The sequence below is a fragment of the Monodon monoceros genome, unplaced genomic scaffold (assembly GCF_005190385.1).
Source record: "Monodon monoceros isolate NGI ecotype Baffin Bay Population unplaced genomic scaffold, NGI_Narwhal_1 Super_Scaffold_11, whole genome shotgun sequence".
Taxonomy (NCBI): Eukaryota; Metazoa; Chordata; class Mammalia; order Artiodactyla; family Monodontidae; genus Monodon; species Monodon monoceros.
Genome location: NW_021703767.1, coordinates 5,894,737 through 5,916,568, shown reverse-complemented (window position 1 = coordinate 5,916,568; position 21,832 = coordinate 5,894,737). Strand labels below are relative to the sequence as shown.

The following is a 21,832-nucleotide window of genomic DNA, read 5'->3' as shown; positions in this document are numbered from 1 at the left end:
CATTATCTAGGTTTACATTTTAAGACTTGTTTTCTTAACATTTCAGAAGTGCCAAAGCAGCAACCTATGTTTTTATTAATTATAGAAGCAATAATTGGCTTTCGTGAGCACCTGCCGTGCTTCGTCCTTGAGCGCAAAAGCAGCACAAAGTTCCCACCATTATTCTGATTATACTGAAGTAGCACAGGGACATTTCCTTGCGTTTCCACCACTCTGATTATACTGAGGACATCTCATGGATCAGTGCCCAAAGCACTCAATGCTTCTTCGCAGGCCCCCGGTTTGCCGGGGGCGGTGCTCAAAGCAATCAGGACTGTTTGCAGTTCTGGCTTATTCGCCAGCCCCCAGTTTGCTGGGGCGGGGGGGGGGGCTCATGGGTCACGTCTCCTTTCCACGTCCTCAGTTATTCCACTACAGTATATGATGGGAATCTCTAATTGAAAATTACTACCCTGGATCATGCTAGATTGAAATTAAAGAAGTAAAAGATGATCGAGTTAACATTTAAAGCAAATAACTAAAGTTAGGATTGAAAACCTATACCATCATTGTCAAATATCATGCAAGGAACCACTAGGACCAACGTCTTATATATATTATTTTAGTCAGGGGAGTATTATTAAGACACCAATGGAAAATATCCAGTTATCTATATATGTAAATAGATTTTCCTGTAACTGGTAGAGGTACGTACAGTCATCACAATGACAAAGCATCACGTTTACAGAATGCTGTCAGGGTGTGACTATTCAGTATCAGAATCTGAACATCCCAGTGGGGACCGTCGTCACAGCAGCCACCCCAGGATGTTCTGACATTTCCCACAGTGACACTGACATTGCTCAAGAGGGTTCCAATCGTCTGATGGGGTCATGGTCGTATCCTCTAGCAGCAGATGGATTCTCTGTTAGGACGCATCCAAGTCTGGTGAAGAAGGTGCAGATAATATGTCTGGATAATGTAATTTGGGGCCCAAAATGATGTGTGATTAAAAGTTTTGATCCTCATTTTCTGGTGTGACTAGTGAGTTTCCGTTGAAAGCAATTTTGAGTCACGGCAAAAATATTTCAGTAAGTGCAGGGTTTCCCAGTAACCTGAAGGAGGAAGACCAGACTGAACAGAGGATCCAGGGGCCTTCAAAGGAAGGAGCATGAAAGGAAGAAGGAGAGGGAGACAGAAACATTTGATGAGGACTGTACAAGACATGAATTTGAAGCAGAAACAGACATTCTGAAATTTCCTAATTTAAAACTGCAAGATGAGCAGTGGAGAGAGTGGATGCCATTGAGACCCACGTGTGGTTCAAGATCAACAGGAGGAAATACCTCCAACACAAAATAAAATGTAAAGAAATAGAAATCATTTGGGAAAGCCAGAGCCTGGAAGTCAGCCACAGGAGACCTAGGACATGAACAAGAGTAGTTCCAGAAAGAGCGAAGATTATCATACTAGGTGAAATTAAGTAAGACAGAGAAAGACAAATGTCGTATGCTATTGCTTATATGTGGAATCTTAAAAAATGATACAATTGAACTTATTTACAAAATAGAAAGAGACTCACAGACTTAGAGAATGAACTTATGGTTACTGGGGAGAATTGTCGGGGGGAGGGATAGATTGGGAGTTTGGGATTGACAGTACACACTACTGTATTTAAAATGGGTAACTGTCCATCAACAGAGGAATAGATAAAGAAGATGTGGTACGTGTATACAATGGAATATTACTCAGCCATAAAAAGGAATGAAATTGTGCCATTTGCAGAGACGTGGATGGACTTAGAGACTGTCATACAAAGGGAAGTAAGTCAGGAAGAGAAAAACAAATATCGTGTATTAACACATATATGTGGAATTTAGAAAAATGGTACAGATGAACCTATTTGCAAAGTAGAAATAGAGACACAGATGTAGAGAACTAACGTATGGATACCAAGTTGGGGAGGTGGGATGGATTGGGAGATTGGGATTGACGTATGTACACTCCTATGTATGAAGTAGATGGCTGGTGAGGGCCTACTGAATAGCACAGGGGCAAAAAAGGAAGGTACAATCTGTTTGCCGGAAATATATTAAAATGTAATATATGTGTTAAAATGCGTTCCAGTATACATTAGGTGCAGACAAATACTGTTTGATTCCAGTTATACGAGGTACCTAGAATAGTCAAATTCATAGTCAGAAAGTACATCGGTAGATGCCAGGGGCCAGGGGGGGGGGGGGGGGGGGAGAGGGAATGGGAATTAGTGTTTAATGGGAACAGAGTTTCAGTTTAGGAAGGTGAAACATTTGGGAGATGGTTGACGGTGAGAGTTGCACAACAATGTACATGTACTTAGTGCCACTGAAATGTACAGTTAAATATGGTTAAAATAGTATGTTTTAGATTATGTGAGTTTTAGCACAGTAAAAAAATTTTTTTAAAAATAAAATGGATAACCAACAAGGACCTACTGCAAAAATAAATAAAAAGCGTGAGGAGAAAACAAAAGCACGAAGAGCAGGAGAAGAGAACTCATGACTAAGAGAGAGCAGAGGGCCCTCCACTTGAAGGTGATGCTGCAGCCTCCCCTCCAGCCCCTCAGCGCCTGACTGGGCAGGAAAACCAGAGGGTGCTGTCTGAGGACCAGAAACTAGGCAAGAGTCCCTGCAAGATGGAAAGCAGAAAGGGCTGGTTTGAAGGAGGAACTGAGCCCTGGTGTTGGCCAAGGTGGGCTCAGCTCTCAGGGCCCTGCAGGCCCAGATGGGGCATTCGCACTGCAGGAGGGGCCCTGGGCAGTGATTTGAAGCAGCCTGGCAGCTGAACCCCCCACCTCCATCCTGCCCTTAGTCCCGGCGGTGGCCCACAGAGGGGTCTTCCCTGGGAGAAGCGGTGAGTGTGAGTTGGGTTGGGGGCGGGGCAGGCCCCCGAGAAACCTGGAGCAGGCAGACCCTGGCAGTCGGCCTCAGCCCTAGATGCACAGCAGAAGCACCAGGGGAGCTGTTAGTACCAGGAGATGCCAGGGCCTTAGCCAAGATGGGCTGAATGGAAATCTCTGGGTGGGGAGGCCCCAGGGGACTTTAATGTGCTCCTAAAGCTGAGAACCACTTCTGTAAAGGAAAACCTTGTCAAAATAGTGACGTCAGAAATTTTAAACAACCTCAGAAATAGCCAGGAGTTGGGGAAGGCCATATGGGAACAATGACATATGTGAGAATATCCATTCTGGTTTGGGGATATGGAGAAAAGGAGGGAAATACCAATGTTCTGAAGGTCTGGGCTCAGTGAGGGGCAGGGGAGGTAAATCATTTTGTTGGAGACCGTTCATATTATGTAACTGTGATTTATTAAGAGAGAGCTGTGAGTTTTATGAACAGAAAGGTAAGCAATAGTGAAATAGAAAAGCGTTTCAGAACATCTAGATTAGCAGAACGGGGGCAGAGCTGAGGAAAACAGAATGGAGACAAACTTAAGTCAGCAAAATGAAGGGAAGGAAAAACATGAGAGAAGACAGACGAGCTCTAATGAATTAATATGGTAGAAAGAGTCAAACCAACTCTATCAGTTGTTCTAAAAAATTTGGAGAGGCTGAAGTTTCCTAGCCTGGATTCTTGAATAGTTGCTGTACAGTTGATGAGAAAGGGGTGTTAGATCTCCAGTTATGTGAATTGTCTGTTCTTCCCTTTAATCTGGCTAATTTATGCTTCATACGTTTTAAAAGCACAATCATATTTATGATTATGACTTTCTAATGAATTGACCCTTTTATTATTATCAAATATCTTTTTGAAATCCCTGGTAATACTCTTTGTCTTTTTATCTGTATATTATGATTTAAAAAAAAAGCTGTTTTAAAAAGATGTTCCAGACTTCTTATGCTTACTGTTTGCATGGTATATCTTTTTCCATCCATTTACTTTCAACTTACCCATGTAGACAACATAGAATTAGATCTTGTACATTTTTTATTCATTCTGACAATCTCTGTTGTCAACTGGACCATTTAGTTTATTAATATTTAAGTAATCGTTGAATTAATTGTGTTTAGATTTATCATTTATTACTTGTTTTTTATTTGTCCCCTCTCCTTTTATTCCTCTATTCTATGTGCTTTGCTTTGTTTTGGGTTATTTGGATGTACTTTAGAATTCCCTTTTATTTTTTGGCTTTTTAGCGATAATTCTTTCATTTTTTTTGTAATGCAAAACTATTTTTGGTTGCTCTAGTGATTGTAGTGTACATTTTTAGTATTTCACGGTCTATAGTTAATCTTATAACACTTTATAATATGAACAAACATTGCAATCATACATATCCATTTACCATCCCCCATCCTTTGTGCTATATGTATCATGTATATTACATTTTTGTATATCATCACCTCAACTATACAGTATTATAATTTTTGCATTGAACAATCCTATGTATTTTTTTTTTAAAAGAGTAAATCTAACCTTTTACATTTACTCAGACAATTTTTTGACACTTTAAATATGTTGTTTCTTTCTGTCTTCTGGTCTTCATTGTTTCTAATGAGACATGAAGATTACTTGAATCCTTGTTCCCTGTATGTAATATGTCATTTTTCTGTGGTAACTTTCAAGATTTTCTCTTCATCTTTGGTTTTCAGCTGTTTGATTATGGTGTACCTGGGCATAGTTTTCTTTCTGTTTATCCTTATTGGGATTTGCTGAGATTCTGGAATCTGTAAGTATATATGTCTTTTACCACATTTAGAAAGTTTTCAGCCATTATATTTTCAGATATTATTTCTGCCCCATTTTTTCTCATCTCCCCTTCTGACACTCTAATTACATATGGTAAGTCTTTTGTCATTATCCCCTATTTCCCTGAAGCTTTTTTTATTTTTTAAAAATCTTGTTTCTCTCTGGTCTTCAAATTGGATAATTTCTGTTGGTCTATCTTTAAGTTCACTTATTTTTTCTTCTGTCATCTTCATTCTGCATCCAGTCTAGTGAGTTTTAAATTTCAGATATTGTATTTTTTTGTGTTATAGAATGTCCCACTTGTTTGATTTTTATAGTTTTTATTTCTCTGCTGAGATTTCTAATTGTTTCAGCATCGTATGCATATTTTCCTTTACATCTTTGAGCACAGTTATAATAGCTGCTTTAAAGTTTTGTCTGCTAATTCCAACATCTGGGTTCTTTCTGGATTGGTCTCTATTTATTGTTTTTTCTTTTGAGGATGGGTCACATTTTCCTGTTCTTTATACTTCAAGTGTTTTGGATACTTGGAGACAGTGAAGGTTGTGTTGTGCAGACTGTATTTTGTTACATTCCTCTGAAAAATGTTGATTTTTTGGTTGTTTGTTTCAGTAGGCATTTACTTTGTCGTACTCAAACTGCAAACTCTATGTTTCTAGTAGCAGCTTAAATCTGAGTTGAGCTCTTTTTTCTTTAGCTGAAACCAGTCCCATACACACATTGTTCTGGGCTCAGCTGGAGATTTTGACAGAGTTTATAAACAGATTTTGGGGCTCCCTCCATCTGCCTCTCACCTGTCCAGGATTCTGTCCTCATTTTCTAGGGGCTGTGGGTGCCCCGAGTTCTGTTTTTCTGGATTTTTCAGGCAAAAAACCTGTGGGTTTACTGTTGTGGTTTTATGTCTCTCACAAGATTTGCTTTTTCTCAGGCTTAAGCCCTGAGAACAGCAACTCATCCAGTGCCATTCTCACTTTTTTTTTTAACCATTTTTCAAAAACTTTACTGTTCAGTAGTGTTAAGTATATGTACATTGTTGTGCGAAAGATCTCCAGAACTTTTTCATTTTGTAAAACTGAAACTCTATACTCGTACAACTCCTCATTTTTCCCTATCCCCAGTCCCTGGTAACCACTATTTTACTTTCTGTTTCTATGAATTTTTCGATTTTCGATTCCTCATATAAGTGAAATCAAACAGTATTGTATTTTTGTGACTGGCTTCTTTCACTTAGCATAATGTACTCAGGGTTCATCTATGTTGTAGCATGTGTCAGGATTTCCTTTCCTTCTTTTTTAAGACTGAATAGTATTCCATTGTATGTATGCTCATCCATTCATCCACTGATGATATTTGAATTGTTTCCACCTCTTGGCTCTTGTGAATAATGCAGCTGTGAACCTGAGTGTGCAAGTCATTCTCATCTTTTAAATCAACTTCCTCTTGAATCTTCTTACTTTGGTTCATTCTCCTCTTGTTTTTCCTTTACTTCTGTTTTAAAGAAAATTTATTTGAAAAACTTCACCCAGAGTTTATAGTCATTATTTTTTAGAGAGTTTATAGGATATTACTTGCCTACACTGGAATTGGAGTTGTCAGTGGTATTAGATTTTAACATAGATTGAGACATATGTTATTTATAACAATAAAACAATAATTCAAAGAAAACTGGAAATGAAGGGCATAAACAAACAAAAAGAAAGCTGGAGTGACATTAGTAATATTAGATATAGAGGAATTCAAGACCAAAAGCATTAACTAGGTAAAAGAGGTATTATGAGAAATTGTAAAAATCTATAAAGAAAATATAGTAGTCATGGATCTTTATGGATCATACTACATGGCAGTCAAATTCATAAATCAGAAACTCCTAGACATACAATGAAAACTTGTTAAAAACATACCTTTCAATAAATATATTGTACTTATTACATATCAGGCACAATTTACAGCAAAAAAAACAAATGTAATCAGCCAACTTAATTTTTAAAAGTTTAAAAATTAAAAAATTTTCTTCTAGCTTTATTGAGATATAACTGCAGCACTGTATGTATATAGCACTGCAGTTTAAGGTATACAGCATAATGATCTGACTTACATATATCATGAAATGAAGTTTAGTGACCATCCATCATCCTGTACAGATACAAAATGAAAGAATTAGAAAAAAAATTTTTTTTCCTTGTGTGAGAACTCTTAGGATTTGCTCTCTTGACAGCTTTCGTATATAACACAGAGCAGTGGTAATTATATTTATCATGTTGTACAGTACATCCCTGGTACTTATTTATCTTGTAACTGGAAATTTGTACCTTTTGTCTACCTCATCCAATTCCCCTCTCTCCACCCGCTGCCTCTGGTAACCACAGACTTTTTTCTATGAGTTTGTTTGTTTTTGAAGTATAACTGACGAGCAACACTATGTTAGTTCCCGGTATACAACATAATGATTTAATATTTCTGTACATTTCAAAATGGCCACCATAAGTCTAGTTACCATCTGTCACCATACAAAGATATTACAGAATTATTGACTGTATTCCCCATATTGTACATTTCATAACAGTGACATTTATTTTGTAACTGAAAGTTTGTATCTCTTAATCTCCCTCACTTATTTCTTTCCTCCCTCCATCTCCTTCCACTCTGGCAACCACTCTGTATTTATGACTCTGTTTCTGTTTGGTTATGTTTGTTCATTTGCTTTGTTGTTTAGATTCCACATTTAAGCGAAATCATACAGTATTTGTCTTTCTCTTTCTGATTTATTTCACTTAGCATAATACCCTCTAGGTCCATCCATGTTGTTGCAAATTCCATTCTTTTATAAGGCTGTGTAATATTCCATATATATATATATATGCCACATCTTCTTTATCCACTCGTCTATTGATGGGCACTGAGGTGGCTACCATACCTTGGCTATTGTAAATAATGTTGCGATGAACATTGGGGCATTTATTTTTTCAGATTAGTGTTTTCATTTCCTTCAGATAAATACCCAGGAGTGCAGTAGATGGATTGTGTGGCAGTTCTACCTTTAATTTTTTGAGGAATCTCCATAATGTCTCCTCTAGTAGCTGCACCAATCTACATTTTTATCAACAGTGCATGAGGATTCTCTTTTCTCCATATCCTCACCAATGCTTGTTATTTGTTGTCTTTTTGATAATAGCCATTCTGACAGGTAAGAGGTGATATCTCATTGTGGTTTTGATTTTCATTTCCATGATGATTAGTGATGTTGAACATCTTTTTATGTGCCTGTTGCCCATCTGTATGTCTTCTTTGGAAGAATGTCTATTCAGGTCCTCTGCCCATTTAACATTTTTTTATGTTGAGTTATATGAGTTTTATTTTTTTTAACTTTTTAAAGAAATGAATTTATTTTATTTTATTTTTGGCTGTGTTGGGTCTTCGTTGCTGCACCTGAGCTTTTCCCTGGTTGTGTCAAGCGGGGGCTACTCTTCATTGTGGTGTGTGGGCTTCTCATTGTGGTGTTCTCTTGTTGTGGAGCACAGGCTCTAGGTGTGTGGGCTTCAGTAGTTGTGGCATATGGGCTCAGTAGTTGTGACACACGGGCTTCATTGCTCTGCGGCATGTGGGATCTTCCCAGACCAGGGCTCGAACCCATGTCCCTTGCATTGGCAGGCGGATTCTTAACCACTGAGCCACCAGGGAAGCCCATGGGTTTTTTAATTTTTATTTTTTGGCCATGCCATGTGGGTTGTGGGATCTTATCAATAGTCCCCCGACCAGGGATCAAACCCATGCCCCCTGCAGTGGAAGAGTGCAGTCCTAACCACTGAATTCCCTATATGAGTTCTTTGTATATTTGGATATTAATCCCTTATCAGATGTAGTATTTGCAATATCTTCTTTAATTCGGTAGGCAGCCTTTTTGTTTTGTTGATAGTTTCCTTTGCTGTGCAAAAGTCTTTTAGTTTGATGTAGTTCAGTTTATTTATTTTTACTTTTGTTTCCCTTGTCTGAGGAGACAGATCCAAAAAAATATTGCTAAGACTGATGTCAAAGAACATACTGCTTATGTTTTCTTCTAGAAGTTTTATGGTTTCAGGTCTTACATTTAAGTCTTTAATCTATTTTGAGTTTATTTATTTAATTAATTTATTTATTTATTTTTTGTGGTACGCTGACCTCTCACTGTTGTGGCCTCTCCTGTTGTGGAGCACAGGCTCCGGACGCGCAGGCTCAGCAGCCATGGCTCACGGGCCTAGCTGCTCCACGGCATGCGGGATCTTCCTGGACCGAGGCACGAACCTGTGTCCCCTGCATCGGCAGGCGGACTCTCAACCACTGCACCACCAGGGAAGCCCTGAGTTTATTTTTGTATATGGTATGAGAAAGTAGTCCAGTTTGATTCTTTTCCATGTAGCTTTCCAGTTTTCCCAACACCATTTATTGAAGACACTTTTTTTTTCCTTATTGTGTATTCTTGCCTCCTTTGTCATAGGTTAAGTGACCCTAAATGTGTCGGTTTATTTCCAGTGTCCCTATTCTGTTCTATCAATCTGTATGTCTGTTTTTGTGCCAGCACCATACAGTTTTGATTTTGTAGCTTTGTAGTATAGTTTGAAACTAGGGAGCATAATACTTCCAGTTTTGTCTTTCCTTCTTAAGATTATTTTGGTTACTTGGGGTCTTCTGTGACAGCAAACAATTTAATAGACATGTATAGATATATGTATACACACAAGAATAAGAATATATTAGACAGATATCAATAGAATGTATTCTTCTCTTACACTTATTAAACAATTTCCAAATCTATTACGTTCTTGGTCACAAAGGAAACTTTCATAAATTTCAAAAAGGGATGATTTTATAGGATACATTTTTATCCCAAGTATAGAATTACAATCTGGAAGAGAAATATCATAAAAACTTAAGAAATAAATATATGCCATTTCAAATAACTCCATATCCAAGGGAAAACAAAACTGATATTACAAGTCATCAGATAATAAGCAAAAGTTATTATTTCATACACAAACCCCAATATACAGCCAAATCTCTATACAGAGGAAAATTGTTAACTTTAAATATTCTTATAATTAAAGCAGAAAGGTAAAAACTTAGTAAAATAAATATTCAACTTATAAAATTAGGAAAATAGAAAAAAAAGAGTAGGCAGTGAATCAATAAAAAGAAAAACCAAGATTAATTTAATACAAAAGAGAAAGTGTGTGTCTGTGTGCCTCTGTGTGTGCATATATGAATACAATTTATATATAATTTGAATATATACAACTTGAATACATTTATATGTAATTTGACTATATATAACTTGAACAGACAAATGAAATAGATGAAATCCCTGACCAGTTGATATATTACTTAGAAAACTTTCAGTTATACCTAGATCAATTTCTGTTATGAATTCAGATGGGAAGTCTAAATAATATATTAGCAAACTGTATCCAGCAATGAATTAAAGGTAATACACCAAATTAGAGCAGAATTTTTTCTATCAAAGTAGTTCATTACATGAACTTATTGATGGAGAAAAACTGTAAGATTGTGTCCATAAATACCAAGAAGATATTTGATATAATTCATCAGACATTCTTAGTTAAAATAAACATGGATTAAAATATAAGTAGAAGGAAACTGAGTAAATATTATAAAAACCAATTATCAAAAGAAAACTGTATCCTAATGAACCATGAAATACTGAAACATTAAAATCAGAAGAAAGATAGGCATGCCTGTCATCACCATATTATTAAACATTGTTTTAGAAGCTGTAGTTATTACAAAAAAGTAAGAAAATGAAATATCTCATATATATGTAGCATATATGAAATCTAAAAATTATCTTTATTTGTGTATGATGTAATTGTATGCCTAGAAATCTCAACAAACTCCAATAAAATCCATTAGAATTATTATTATAGTTTATTAAGTTTCTGGATTAAAAAAATGCAAAAATTAGTAGCTTTTATTTATAACAACTATAATGGATAGGAAGTTAAAATGTAAAAAACATATCTCACTCACAATGGTGATAAAAATCTCTAAAATGTTTAGGAATAAATTTATCTGAAAGACACCAACAAATATTAAAGTAATGGAGAGACCTATGATGCTCTGAGTAGGATGACCTAACAATAAGAAGTGATAATTCCTAAACTAATAAATATATTTAGTGCTATTTCAATGAAAAGCCTATTTAATATTTTTGACACTAGGAAAAATGATCTTAAAATGAATTGGAATAATACATGTCTGAGAAGAGCCAAGAAAATTTTGAAAAAGGAGACTTTGTGTAGCAAAGTCTTGCCTTTCTGAATATTGAAATTTATGTTAAAATCTACAGTGATAAAAGCTGTATATTGGCATGGGAACTGATAAATACATCCATGGATATGTTTATATATTTATATATAGACTAGTGTGTTAACAGATCCAAATGCATACATAGAACTTTATAAATGACAAAAATAACATCTCAATTAAAGGGAAAAATAATGGTACGGGCATAATTTGTCATCTATCTGGAAGAAAACAGAGCCCTACTTTATAGCATATACAAAATTAGATTCTAGGTGGGTTAAGTCTCTAGATGTTAATAATTAATACAAAATAATAGAAATACATTTCAGAGAATAAAACTTAGATAAATTTGTGTATATAAAGGGCGACAAAACAAAACAAAAAACCCAACAAAATTTGTAAAAAGTTATAGACTGGAAAAAAACCCTTGCAACCTGACAAAGGGCTAATATTTCTATTGTATAAAGAACCTCTAAAAATTGATAATAAAACACAACTCGTAAAAATGGGCAAAACATATGAAGGCATTTATCTGAATAGCAATTGTATGTGGCTAAAACTCATAAAAAATATGCCTTTCCTTTCCAGTAATGAGGAAAACGTAAATTAAAACAAAAATGAGGGCTTCCCTGGTGGCACAGTGGTTGAGAGTCCACCTGCCGATGCAGGGGACGTGGCTTCGTGCCCCGGTCTGGGAAGATCCCACATGCCGCGGAGCGGCTGGGCCCATGAGCCATGGCCGCTGAGCCTGCGCGTCCGGAGCCTGTGCTCCGCAACAGGAGAGGCCACAACAGTGAGAGGCCCGCGTACCACAAACAAAACAAAACAAACAAACAAAAATGAAATTCCATTTTCTCCCAACAGGTTGGCAAAGATTAAAAAGGGCAATCATCTTCATTGCTCATAGAGATAAAGGAAAAGGGGCCAGGCACATGTTACGATGGGAATGTAAATTTCTACAATTTCTTTTTTAGAAAGAAATCTAATCCTCCCCACCATTTTATTCATTTTAATATAACATTGTTTGTACAGGCACAAATGTGTGAACTTTCTGAAAAACCATCAAGTGGGAAATATTTGAATAAGTTGTTATATATTTAATATTAAGCAGATGTTAATAACAGTGAGTTACAACCATATGAATTAATCTGGACAACTGTACACGATGTACTAAGCTAAAAAATCAAATTGTGCATAGTATGTTCCCATATCTGTTTAAAAAAAACACAAAAATGAAACAAAAATAGCCTCTATGTATGTATTAAGGTAGAGTTAGGTACATATAAAATTTTTAATATTGAGTATCATAGAAGCTTGGAACTGGAAATTGTGTATATAACTTAATTATTTCCCGCGAGCTTGAAGTGCCTTTGTAATAAAAATCACCGAATCCTACCCCCACCCCATTTTTACTGATATAATTGAAATATAACATTGTATCAGTTTAAGGGGTACAACATAATGATTTAATATATGTAGGTGGTGTGAAATGATCTCCACAATAACATCCATCACCTCACATAGTTACAATTTTTTTCCTTCTGATGAGAAAAATAACCTAATATTTTAAGAGACTGAGAACCACTGGTTAAGTCAAGAGAACATAAAGTAGAAGGTGTATCCTAGCCCTGCCCCTAACTTGCAATGTGACATTTTTGGCCTTTATTTTCTTGCCTCTAAGGTGTGAGTGGTGGTGACTGCCCTATGGAATTAGGTTACAGTGTTGTAGTGAAGATAAAATGAAGGATGAAGACAAACATAATTTGGATAGTTAAATGGTATTGAAATGCAAGCTATTTATCCTCGAGAAAATTCTCAGACATTCTCAATTTCTATGATGCAGGTGACAAAATCTTCCGAGGAAGCATCTTCCCTTCCCAATGGTGATGTGGCAGGAGAAGCACAGAGCAACACAGAGGTAAGAGCTGGTATCTTGAACCATCTCCTGGAGACCCGTTTACTCAGAATGTCTACTAGGTTCTGATCTTTTCATATCTGTTTGTCTATCTGTCTACCTCATCTATCTATCTATCTATCTATCTATCTATCATCTATCTTTCTTTTTTAATCTCTAAAATTATAAAGCTTCTTTCCACACAAGCAATAGAAAATAAATATTCCCTAAATATGGAATCCTTTGGCGTTCTCTTCACAAGACTTAAATGGGTGAATTAACTCCTATTAGGGTCTTTATTACTCTACCATGCACATGAGTCGGGTCTATGGACTTACACGGACAGATCCAATCAGCAATGTCGAGGGTTGGTGATCCCATACTCTAGGGGTTAAGTGACTAATACACAGACGTCCACGTTTGCTTTGTTTATGTATTGTGTATCTAAATAAGGAAACCACAGCACGTGTGGTCTGGTGTCGCCTTAGAAGCTTACCCAAGGTTAGTGATACCATGGGTTTCCTTTATGACTAGGGAACAGAGAAGGCTGAAGAAAGTGGACAACACGAGGCACAAAAAGAAGGCAGTGAAGATGCGGGCAACCTCACCGGATCCCCAGAGAAGAATGTGAGTGTTTGCTGTTTTCACTGTAGTTTCACTGGATTCAGTTCTGTTCAACAAGCATTTATTTAGCTCTGCCAGGTGCCAGGAATCTTTCTGGGCACACGAGAGTGGGCGTGAAAGTAAGGAACTGAGGGTTTAGCCAGGAGGCAGCAGGTAATTTTCACTTAATGTGTTAACTGCTGTGTTCAAGGTGAGTAGAGGGAAAGGAAGCCAGAGGAAGGACCCTGAACCCAGGCCTGGAGTGACAGGCTACGCAAGGCTTTAATGATTTGTCATTGTGTTGTTACGGTTAGGTTGGGTTCATGTTCTTTCTAAAGCAAGGGACCTTATGCCTCGGTCATGCGTAGTGATGGACTCCTATCACACTTGTCGACTTAAAAAAAATGTACAACGTGAACGTTGTGAGTTAAGTTTTGTTTGGGGCAGAATGAGGACTATAGCCCGGGAGATAGCATCTCAGATAGCTCTGAGAAACTGCTCCTAAGAGGTAGCGGGAAACGTCAGTACATATGTGATTTTGATAAAGGGAGTCCATGCAATCAAGAGCATATTTTTTGCAGAAGGTTCTGCTCGTCTCGGGAAGGTTACTTCTAGTCACGAGGAGCAGACGTCACCATGAAGGATTTTAGCGCTCTTCTAGATACGAGGAGATGCAAGAATTGGGCTCATAAAATCTTCTCCTGAAAGCATCTAACTATCTGAAGACCTGTTCTGCTAGTTTTTCCCAGATCACAGAGGGCCTCATTCCTGATCTCCACCCCGAACTCCTTTCAAGGGGTGTTGAAGGTCAGCAACTGCAACAGCTCATGATTTAATCCTTGTAGAGGCAGATGGCAAGTGCCAGTTTGTAGTTGGCATACTCCACCAAGAGGATTTGTGGGAAGGCAATGGGAGCTGAGGATAATAGGGTCCCTGGGGGAGGGAAACTGACACCAATTCAAAGCCAGTCAGGGGACTCTCAGGGCCCCGCTGACGCAAGGCCCGTGAGCTAATTCTAAAGCGTTCCAATGCAGGGGCAGCAGGGTAAAGGGCCGAGGGGAGACTGTGGCTCTGGAAGCACCAAGCTAAGATAATGGTGGATCAGATGGGCTACTTATTCAAGGAATTCTGAAAATGTGGTTGGGAAGCCAGGCAAAGGGGAAACCCTGGAGCCACCGAGGGAGCTTGAATGGGCTGAGCCTCCTCTTGGGAGAATTTCAGTGGGCTTCTGCCTTGGGCCAATTGTAGCAAAGACTATTTACCAAACCCCCATGGTTTGCATTTGTACCTATTTATTGATTCCAGGAGAGATGTGGACAGCTTTTAAGGTCACTGGATTCTTGTTCCCAGCAGATGGAATGTGACTAGGAAAGGGGCCAAGACTGACAACCACGTTGCGGAGAATGGCGGTGGTATCAGTTTGTCTTTATCATAAGGAATTTAAATTTGGGAGGAACCAAGGCAGTAAATTCCCTTATGTGTGAATACTGCTATTTCAAAATGTTGATGATTTAAGACCCTTTGACGTTTCTGTTTTGAAGAAAGATGAAATCTTCTGTCTTGATCTGGAAGTTAGGTGGGCTTTCATGGCAGCCTGTATAATTCAGAAACAATCAATTTAAGGTGAAATAGAGTGACAATTTAATTATCCTGTAATTTATAAACATCTTTAAAAACATTTTATAATTTGAACTTTCCATGGATTGCCTAATGCACTGGTACAGCATTATTGATTTACATGTTGAAATTCAGTTTGCTCCTTTTAAGACAGAGAGACAAAGGTAAAAACATTACACCCCAATCCCTTTCTCCCACGAGACCAAGAGGAAGACAGCATTTTTAAAATCAGACCCTGACTTCTACAGCAAGGGCAGGGTTGGCTTCAGCTTCTCAGCCTCTGGGCTGGTTAGTTCAATGAAGTGATAAGCCATCCAGCTTGGGGATTCTCTTTGCTAATATTTTAAAAAATTGTGAGCCCTTTACAAAGTAAATTATAGTCTTGTGAATCCTAATAGGAATTAAAAACATCGCTGTGTTATTTTTGCTTGGGCTGTGATGAAGAAATGACTACATAGAAGACATTTTTATTTTAGATGAATATAGTATTGACATTAATGATCAACTCTTTAATAATATTTATCCTACATAAAGAGAGATTTTGACTTTTTCCCGTTTGACAAGTGGTACGTGCTCTTTGACTTGCTGTAATTCAGTTAAATAAGGAAAAAACTATGATTGGTCAGCGAACATTAAAAATGACATAACATGATTAGCTTTGGGACTGAATATATAGGAAACTCGATTGACATTTAAGAAAGAGACAAAAACTATCTGATATTTGGGATGCTTGCATTTTGTGCTTCAAGAGCCTTCTGTCTTTTTCTGGTTTTGGGGTTGTTTTTCAAGGTTAAGACGGGAAGGCCGTCTTGGCTATTTGACATCACATCTTTCCCGGCTGTGCACCCAGGCTTACATGGACTTATTTGTGATGATCAGAAAGGCCAATTAGATCATGTGTTTTACCTCTTTAACATGATTTTTTATTTTATTTTATTTTTAAAATTTTATTGGAGTATAGTTGATTCACAATGTTGTGTTTAACAGTGATTCAGTTATACATATTATATATATATACCCTTTTTCATATTCTTTTCCGTTATGGTTTATCACAGGATATTGAACATAGTTTCCTATGCTGTATAGTAGGACCTTCTTGTTCATCCATTCTCTGTATAATAGTTGGCATGTGCTAACTCCACATTCCCAATCCTTCCCTCCTCCACCACCCCTTCCCTTTGGCAACCACAAGTCTGTTCTCTATACTTGTGAGTTTGTTTTTGATTGTAGATAAGTTCGTTTGTGTTGTATTTTAAATTCCACGTATGAGTGATATCATATGGTATTTGTCTTTCTCTTTCTGACTTACTTCCCTTAGTATGGTAGTCCCTAGATCCATCTATGTTGCTGCAAATGGCATTATTTCATTCTTCTTTATGACTGAGTAGTATTCCATTGTATATATGTACCACATCGTCTTTATCCATTCATCTGCAGATGGACATTTAGGTTGTTTCCATGTGTTGGCTATTGTACTAGGTTGGCCAAAAGGTTCCTTTGGGTTTTTCCCTCAGATGTTATGGGAAAAAGCTGGACGAACTTTCTGGCCAACCCAATAAATTGTTAATGCAAATTTTTAAAGTACCAGTCACATCCAGTAGATTCTTCTTAGATAAATCCAAGGCTTTTAGATAAAATCTCTGGCTCTGTTGAAACCATCTTGGGGAAATCTCATGGATTTGTACCTTTTGCTCCTCCAGCCCATTGTATCTAAACAGCAGCTCCCTGTGCTTCCTTCTCTAACCAACATTCCGTGAGGGATATAAATAACATAATCTTTGTGGGTTCAGATTTTGTTCATAACACTTCTGGCCGTGGACCGTCAGCATCACTAATTTCTCTAGACACCGTAATATCTGCTTTATGCCCCCACCTCCTGGCTGGCAGGAGATTCAATCTGGGTGAAGCGTTTTGGAGACTCACTCCTTCTTGGGGACTTAGAGTCATCATGGGGTCTTCAGTGGTGACTGGAGGGGAGAGGGCCCTGGTTCTTTGCGGTGGTGACTTTCTGACATGGGTTTCCTGCTGCCTATTGGCAGCTGTTGACGCTGGTCCCTCAGCTTGGTTCAGGCCCTCTGCCCTGGCTGGAAGTGGCCATGCCTCTCACAGTGACCAGTCGTATGCTTCCTCGTACATCGTGCCCAGGTGCTACCCAGATGCCCCAGTGGTCCCTGGTTCAGCGTCTACATCAAGCAGGGCCTGGGTACCACCTCCTGGAACACCCACCTCCTTCTGCCCCCTTATCTCGTCAATCTGCTTCATCTCCTCAGCTCCAAGCCCTAAGCTCCAAGCTCATTTTTCCAGGGATTATCTAGCTTCCTCGCCTCTTTCAGCCCAGGATTTTGATAAGCAAGGCTTATAGCTTCTTCCCTAGAGGTGGAGAACCAGAACAAGTATGTGGCTGTCTTCTTGGAGTGTGGGGAATGACAGTAACTCTATTCCCTCCCTCTAATTTTGGGTAGTAGGGAGAGCAAAATGAGAATTCTTATTCTGGTATATACAGCCATACTATTCATGACAAGGAACACAAATGTATTTTAACCTCTTATTCTGAAATGATTACAGACTCACAGGGACATAGTACAGAGTCCTGTGTGCCCTTTGCCGGGCTTCCGCTAATGATGACATCTCCGATGGCTGCAGTAGGAGACGGAAACCAGGAGTATGACATTGGTGCATCTCTGTTAAGTAGACTTGCAGAGCTTATTCAGGGTTGGCCATTTTTTTCAAACCTTTCATTTGTATGTTATAAGTCATTCCTCTGTGTGTTAAGAACCATTTTCAAGTGTGCAGTGGTAACAACTCCCTCCAGCAGCTGGCGGTGTTAAAACGAGTGACAGACCAGCTAAGTGAGTGTCTGAGTTGTGTTCATCTGATCTCAACTATTGTACATGTTTACTCAGTACACACTTGCAAATGTTCAAAGGATGCCATTTTAATGGGGAAAATATTTACCGAAGAATATCATGTTGATTTGATAAAAAGAGATGAGGACAGAAACTGTTATCTCCTTTAGCGAGATGGACTTCCCCTGACCACCAACCCAAGCCTCTGGGGTTCTTACACACAAGATGCCGAGGTGTATATTTCCTACTTGCTGACAGGTTGGGGCAGCGTTTGGGAGGCTAGATGGTGCATACTGAAAAGATCATTCATTCCTGCCTAAGAAGATGTCACCTGTAGCTTCAGTCCCCCTGTAGAGAGGGGACTTCATGGTCCCCTTCCTTGCTGACCCAGGGAGGGATGAGGGGATAAGGAGGAGAGGGGAGGCTTGGGAACAGTACCAGAGGAATAAAGGAGGAAAGCAGGCCACCTCAGCTTCTGGGCACACTGAGAAGGGGACTACAGACTGGGGGTGTCATGAGAACATTATGAAACCCTGGAAATGGAGAAGACACAGCTTGTTCATCTTGGTGTTTGGTTTCCATCGAGGTCAAAGTATTTTACATGGTATTCTCTGCTAACTCAATGGTCCTCTCCAAAATCTTCTAAGACCTTGGCTTGACTGACTGCATGATTATGGTCTATAAATCTTCCCCACTTTGCTTCCTCCAAAATCTGTCTTGAGGATAGTTGCTCAACCAAAGGGTGGGCATTGGTTTAGGTCCTCCACAAGCTCGTGAGCCTAAGGCTGCGTCCCTGTACTGTCTGCAGATGGAGAGAACCCTGCTCTTGCCCCTGACCTTCAGCCGCTCTGAGGCTGGCTGCCCTCCTCAGGTCCCTCTGGACTGGCCCCCGCCCTCCTTCCACACCAGCCACTTGTCCTAACCAGCCACTGCCTGACACTCACCGTGGCTGACACCTGTCCTTAGTCCTGGCCACGTGCCATATCAGCAGCCTGCCTCCCTGGCCAGGTTCCCAACAGAAATAGCTGTTGGTGAGGTTCTAAGACTTTGAAGGCTTCCTCTGATTAGCTTTCTTAGAAGAACAACAAGGTAAAATGATTTTAAGTTGTAGCTTCGTCAAGTGAATGATTCATACCCTATCCTAAGATCCTGCAGAATCTCAACTCAACTGACCATGTGATTATAATTATCTTAAAAATAACCTTTTGCCAATACAATTATTTGCCAACCATAAAAATCAATTCAAGCGTTGTATATAGATGACTTTTAAGGATCTACCTAATTCTGACACTTTATAATTCTGTGAGCTAAGGATGGATGTTTAAGTTTATTTTATTAATATATCCCACCTCCTCCTAAGAAAGATTTGAGGCATGAGTGGCATACATAAATACCTTCATTCAACATTTTATTGACAGACTGAATGCTGCCATATGCGAGGCAGTCCAGGGACTGAAAATGAGCTTCTATTCTGGTGGAGCTGGTGATGGTCATAGCCAAGGTTCTTCAAAGCTTACCTGACCTTTTGAGGCTAAGTATTTCTATAAATTCTCTGAGCAGTTACTTTCTCTATTTAATGTCTCTTTCAAGAAATTAAGGTCAATTCAGATACTGATAAAGCCCTAGGTCCCTCGGTAATTGCTGCTAGCTAACCTGTAAAAGTTGAGATTCGCACTTATTCCTGTAAGAACCCCTACTGCTCTCCAGCCTAGCTCTAAGGATAATCCCATTTTTAATAGTGTGTTTTTTGTTAATTCATTCGTTTCAGCTGTACACAATTAATAAAAATAATTGGATTTAGAGGAGTGTAAAACTCTACATAGCTAACAATTCTGTGTTGCATATAGTGAATTTTAATTTGATCTCATGTGGATAAGAAGAAAATGAATGTTCTTTGAGATCTAAAGAGTTAATAGGAGACTTTATAGGTTCATTAATCTAGTCACTTAACACATTTATTGAGCTTATACCTTGGTTCCAGACAGTGGCTGGGTCCCGGAGATCCAAAAATGAATAAAGACACAAGCTGTGCCCCAAGGAGCACACAGACTAGTTAGGGAGACAGATAAATAAATGATGATTATGGTAGCAAATAAGGGAGTCCCCTAACTCAGGCTTATGGGTCAGGAAAGTCTTCCTTGAAAAGATCGCTTTAAGTGGTGTCCTGGAAGGTGTCGCTGATGTGAGAAAGTTGTATGTGACTGTTAGCTGAAATAAAGAATCATGAGGCTAGAGAGGTGAGCAGGGGCCAAATCATGGTGGCCTTTCAACCGTTCTAAGGATTATGGATTTATCTTGAAAAGATGGAAAGTTTTCAACGTGAGGGCAGCATGGTAAGGTGGGTTGTCTTTTAGAGTGGTATCTCTGGCTACTGTGTGGAGAACAGGTTGGAGATAAGGAAGACTAGAGGTGATGTAACCCTGGTGAGAGAAGATGGTGGTCCTGGCAAAGGAAGGACAAGGCATGGGCAGAATGAGACAATATTAAAGAGGTGCAATCAACACATCGCTGAAAAACCAACACCCGGATTTTGCAACAAGTGAAGGACTCTCTTTTCCTGGACTTTATTTTAGCTTTAAAACTTACTATGTTGCCAGAATTGATTTGGAGATTCCCAGTGCTGGGGAACGTCTTGGGCTGACTCAGTCTTGGCTGGCTGGATCAGGTTTTCACATTTTGTATTTTCTTTGCCAGTCTCAGAAATCTGAGAGTATTGTTCTGGAACTGGCCAAAAACGTGAGGCTGGGCCAGAGAAGGTGGCAGTGTGGTGGCTTCTCCACCACTTGCCTTCCACGAGAATCTTGAGAGGCAGCATGGTAGAGTAGGAAAGAGACTAAATTGGGAACCAGGAATCTTGAAGTGAGTCCTGATCATGTTACTTACTTGTGCTCTGATTCTGGGCAAGTTACGTAACTCTATGGTCTCGGTGTCCTCATCTGTCCATAGAAGGGACTGGGTAAGAGGATAGAAGCAAATATTAGATTGCTTTCAACTCCCTCAGTCCAAAATTCCATGAGCTCAGGGATGGGAAGATTCTTATTTCTTTGCAATTTTAGGAGATATCGCCTGGTTCTCCCACTTTGATCAGGGGGAAATAGAATTTCCAGTGGGTTGGCAGAGTGGAGACCTGTTTGAGCCCAGGATGGCTTCACCCTTTCTTACTTTAAAGTTTCTTTCTTTAACCAGAAATCCGTGTTTAAATATTACATCGTTCAGAAATGTTATCATTTTGTTCTGATGGTGAAAAAGGTTTTGATCTGTTTTTATTAATTGGTTCAAAACTTAATTAAAGGCATGCTTATAAGGACATAAAAGCCAAAAAGCCATAATTTTGTTCAAATTTTCTAATTGCTTACGTATATGGTTTGAATTTTCCCTGATAGCTCTATAGGTCTGCAATATGCTTTGGATATAGATACAGGATCAAACATATAATTAAGCAGTATTACTAACTAGTTATATTTTCTCAGGAGTAAGAGTGATGAAAATATGTCTTTAATTTCATAATATTGAAATCTAATGCATGAAATACGTAGGCATTGCTCAGTTATCATATCTTTGCTATTGATATGTTTTCTCAATAAATAGATGTCTTTCATTTTGATAAACATGCATTTTATTATAGTTTGCTTAATTTTCATTTATTTTTTAAATTAAAAAATTTTTATGTGTTTTAATTTTTAAATTTTTATACAGTTTTTAAAGGTTACTTTTCATTTACAGTGTTACAAAATATTGGCTATACAGTTTGCTTAATTTTTAGATTCAACTTAAAAACTTATGCGAATTTATATTTTTCTTTCATTTCTGTTTATGGACTTAAGGAAGAAGAGGGAGAGACAGCAACAGAAGAGGTACAGTAGCATATTTCA

The 21,832-nt window shown here is 38.4% G+C and overlaps 1 protein-coding gene across 3 annotated transcripts in view; it reads left to right on the top strand.

Moving 5' to 3' along the window:
• Window positions 1-21,832, top strand: part of LOC114890845 (SH3 domain-binding glutamic acid-rich protein-like) — a 63,996-nt gene that overhangs the window by 29,347 nt on the left and 12,817 nt on the right. For 2 of the 3 annotated variants that reach the window (XM_029214755.1, XM_029214756.1), the window contains exons 4-6: window positions 12,844-12,918; window positions 13,429-13,521; window positions 21,785-21,814. In XM_029214755.1, the coding sequence (XP_029070588.1) occupies window positions 12,844-12,918; window positions 13,429-13,521; window positions 21,785-21,814 (198 nt within the window). The remainder of the gene's footprint in view (window positions 1-12,843; window positions 12,919-13,428; window positions 13,522-21,784; window positions 21,815-21,832) is intronic. The other variant, XM_029214757.1, reaches the window with a different exon arrangement.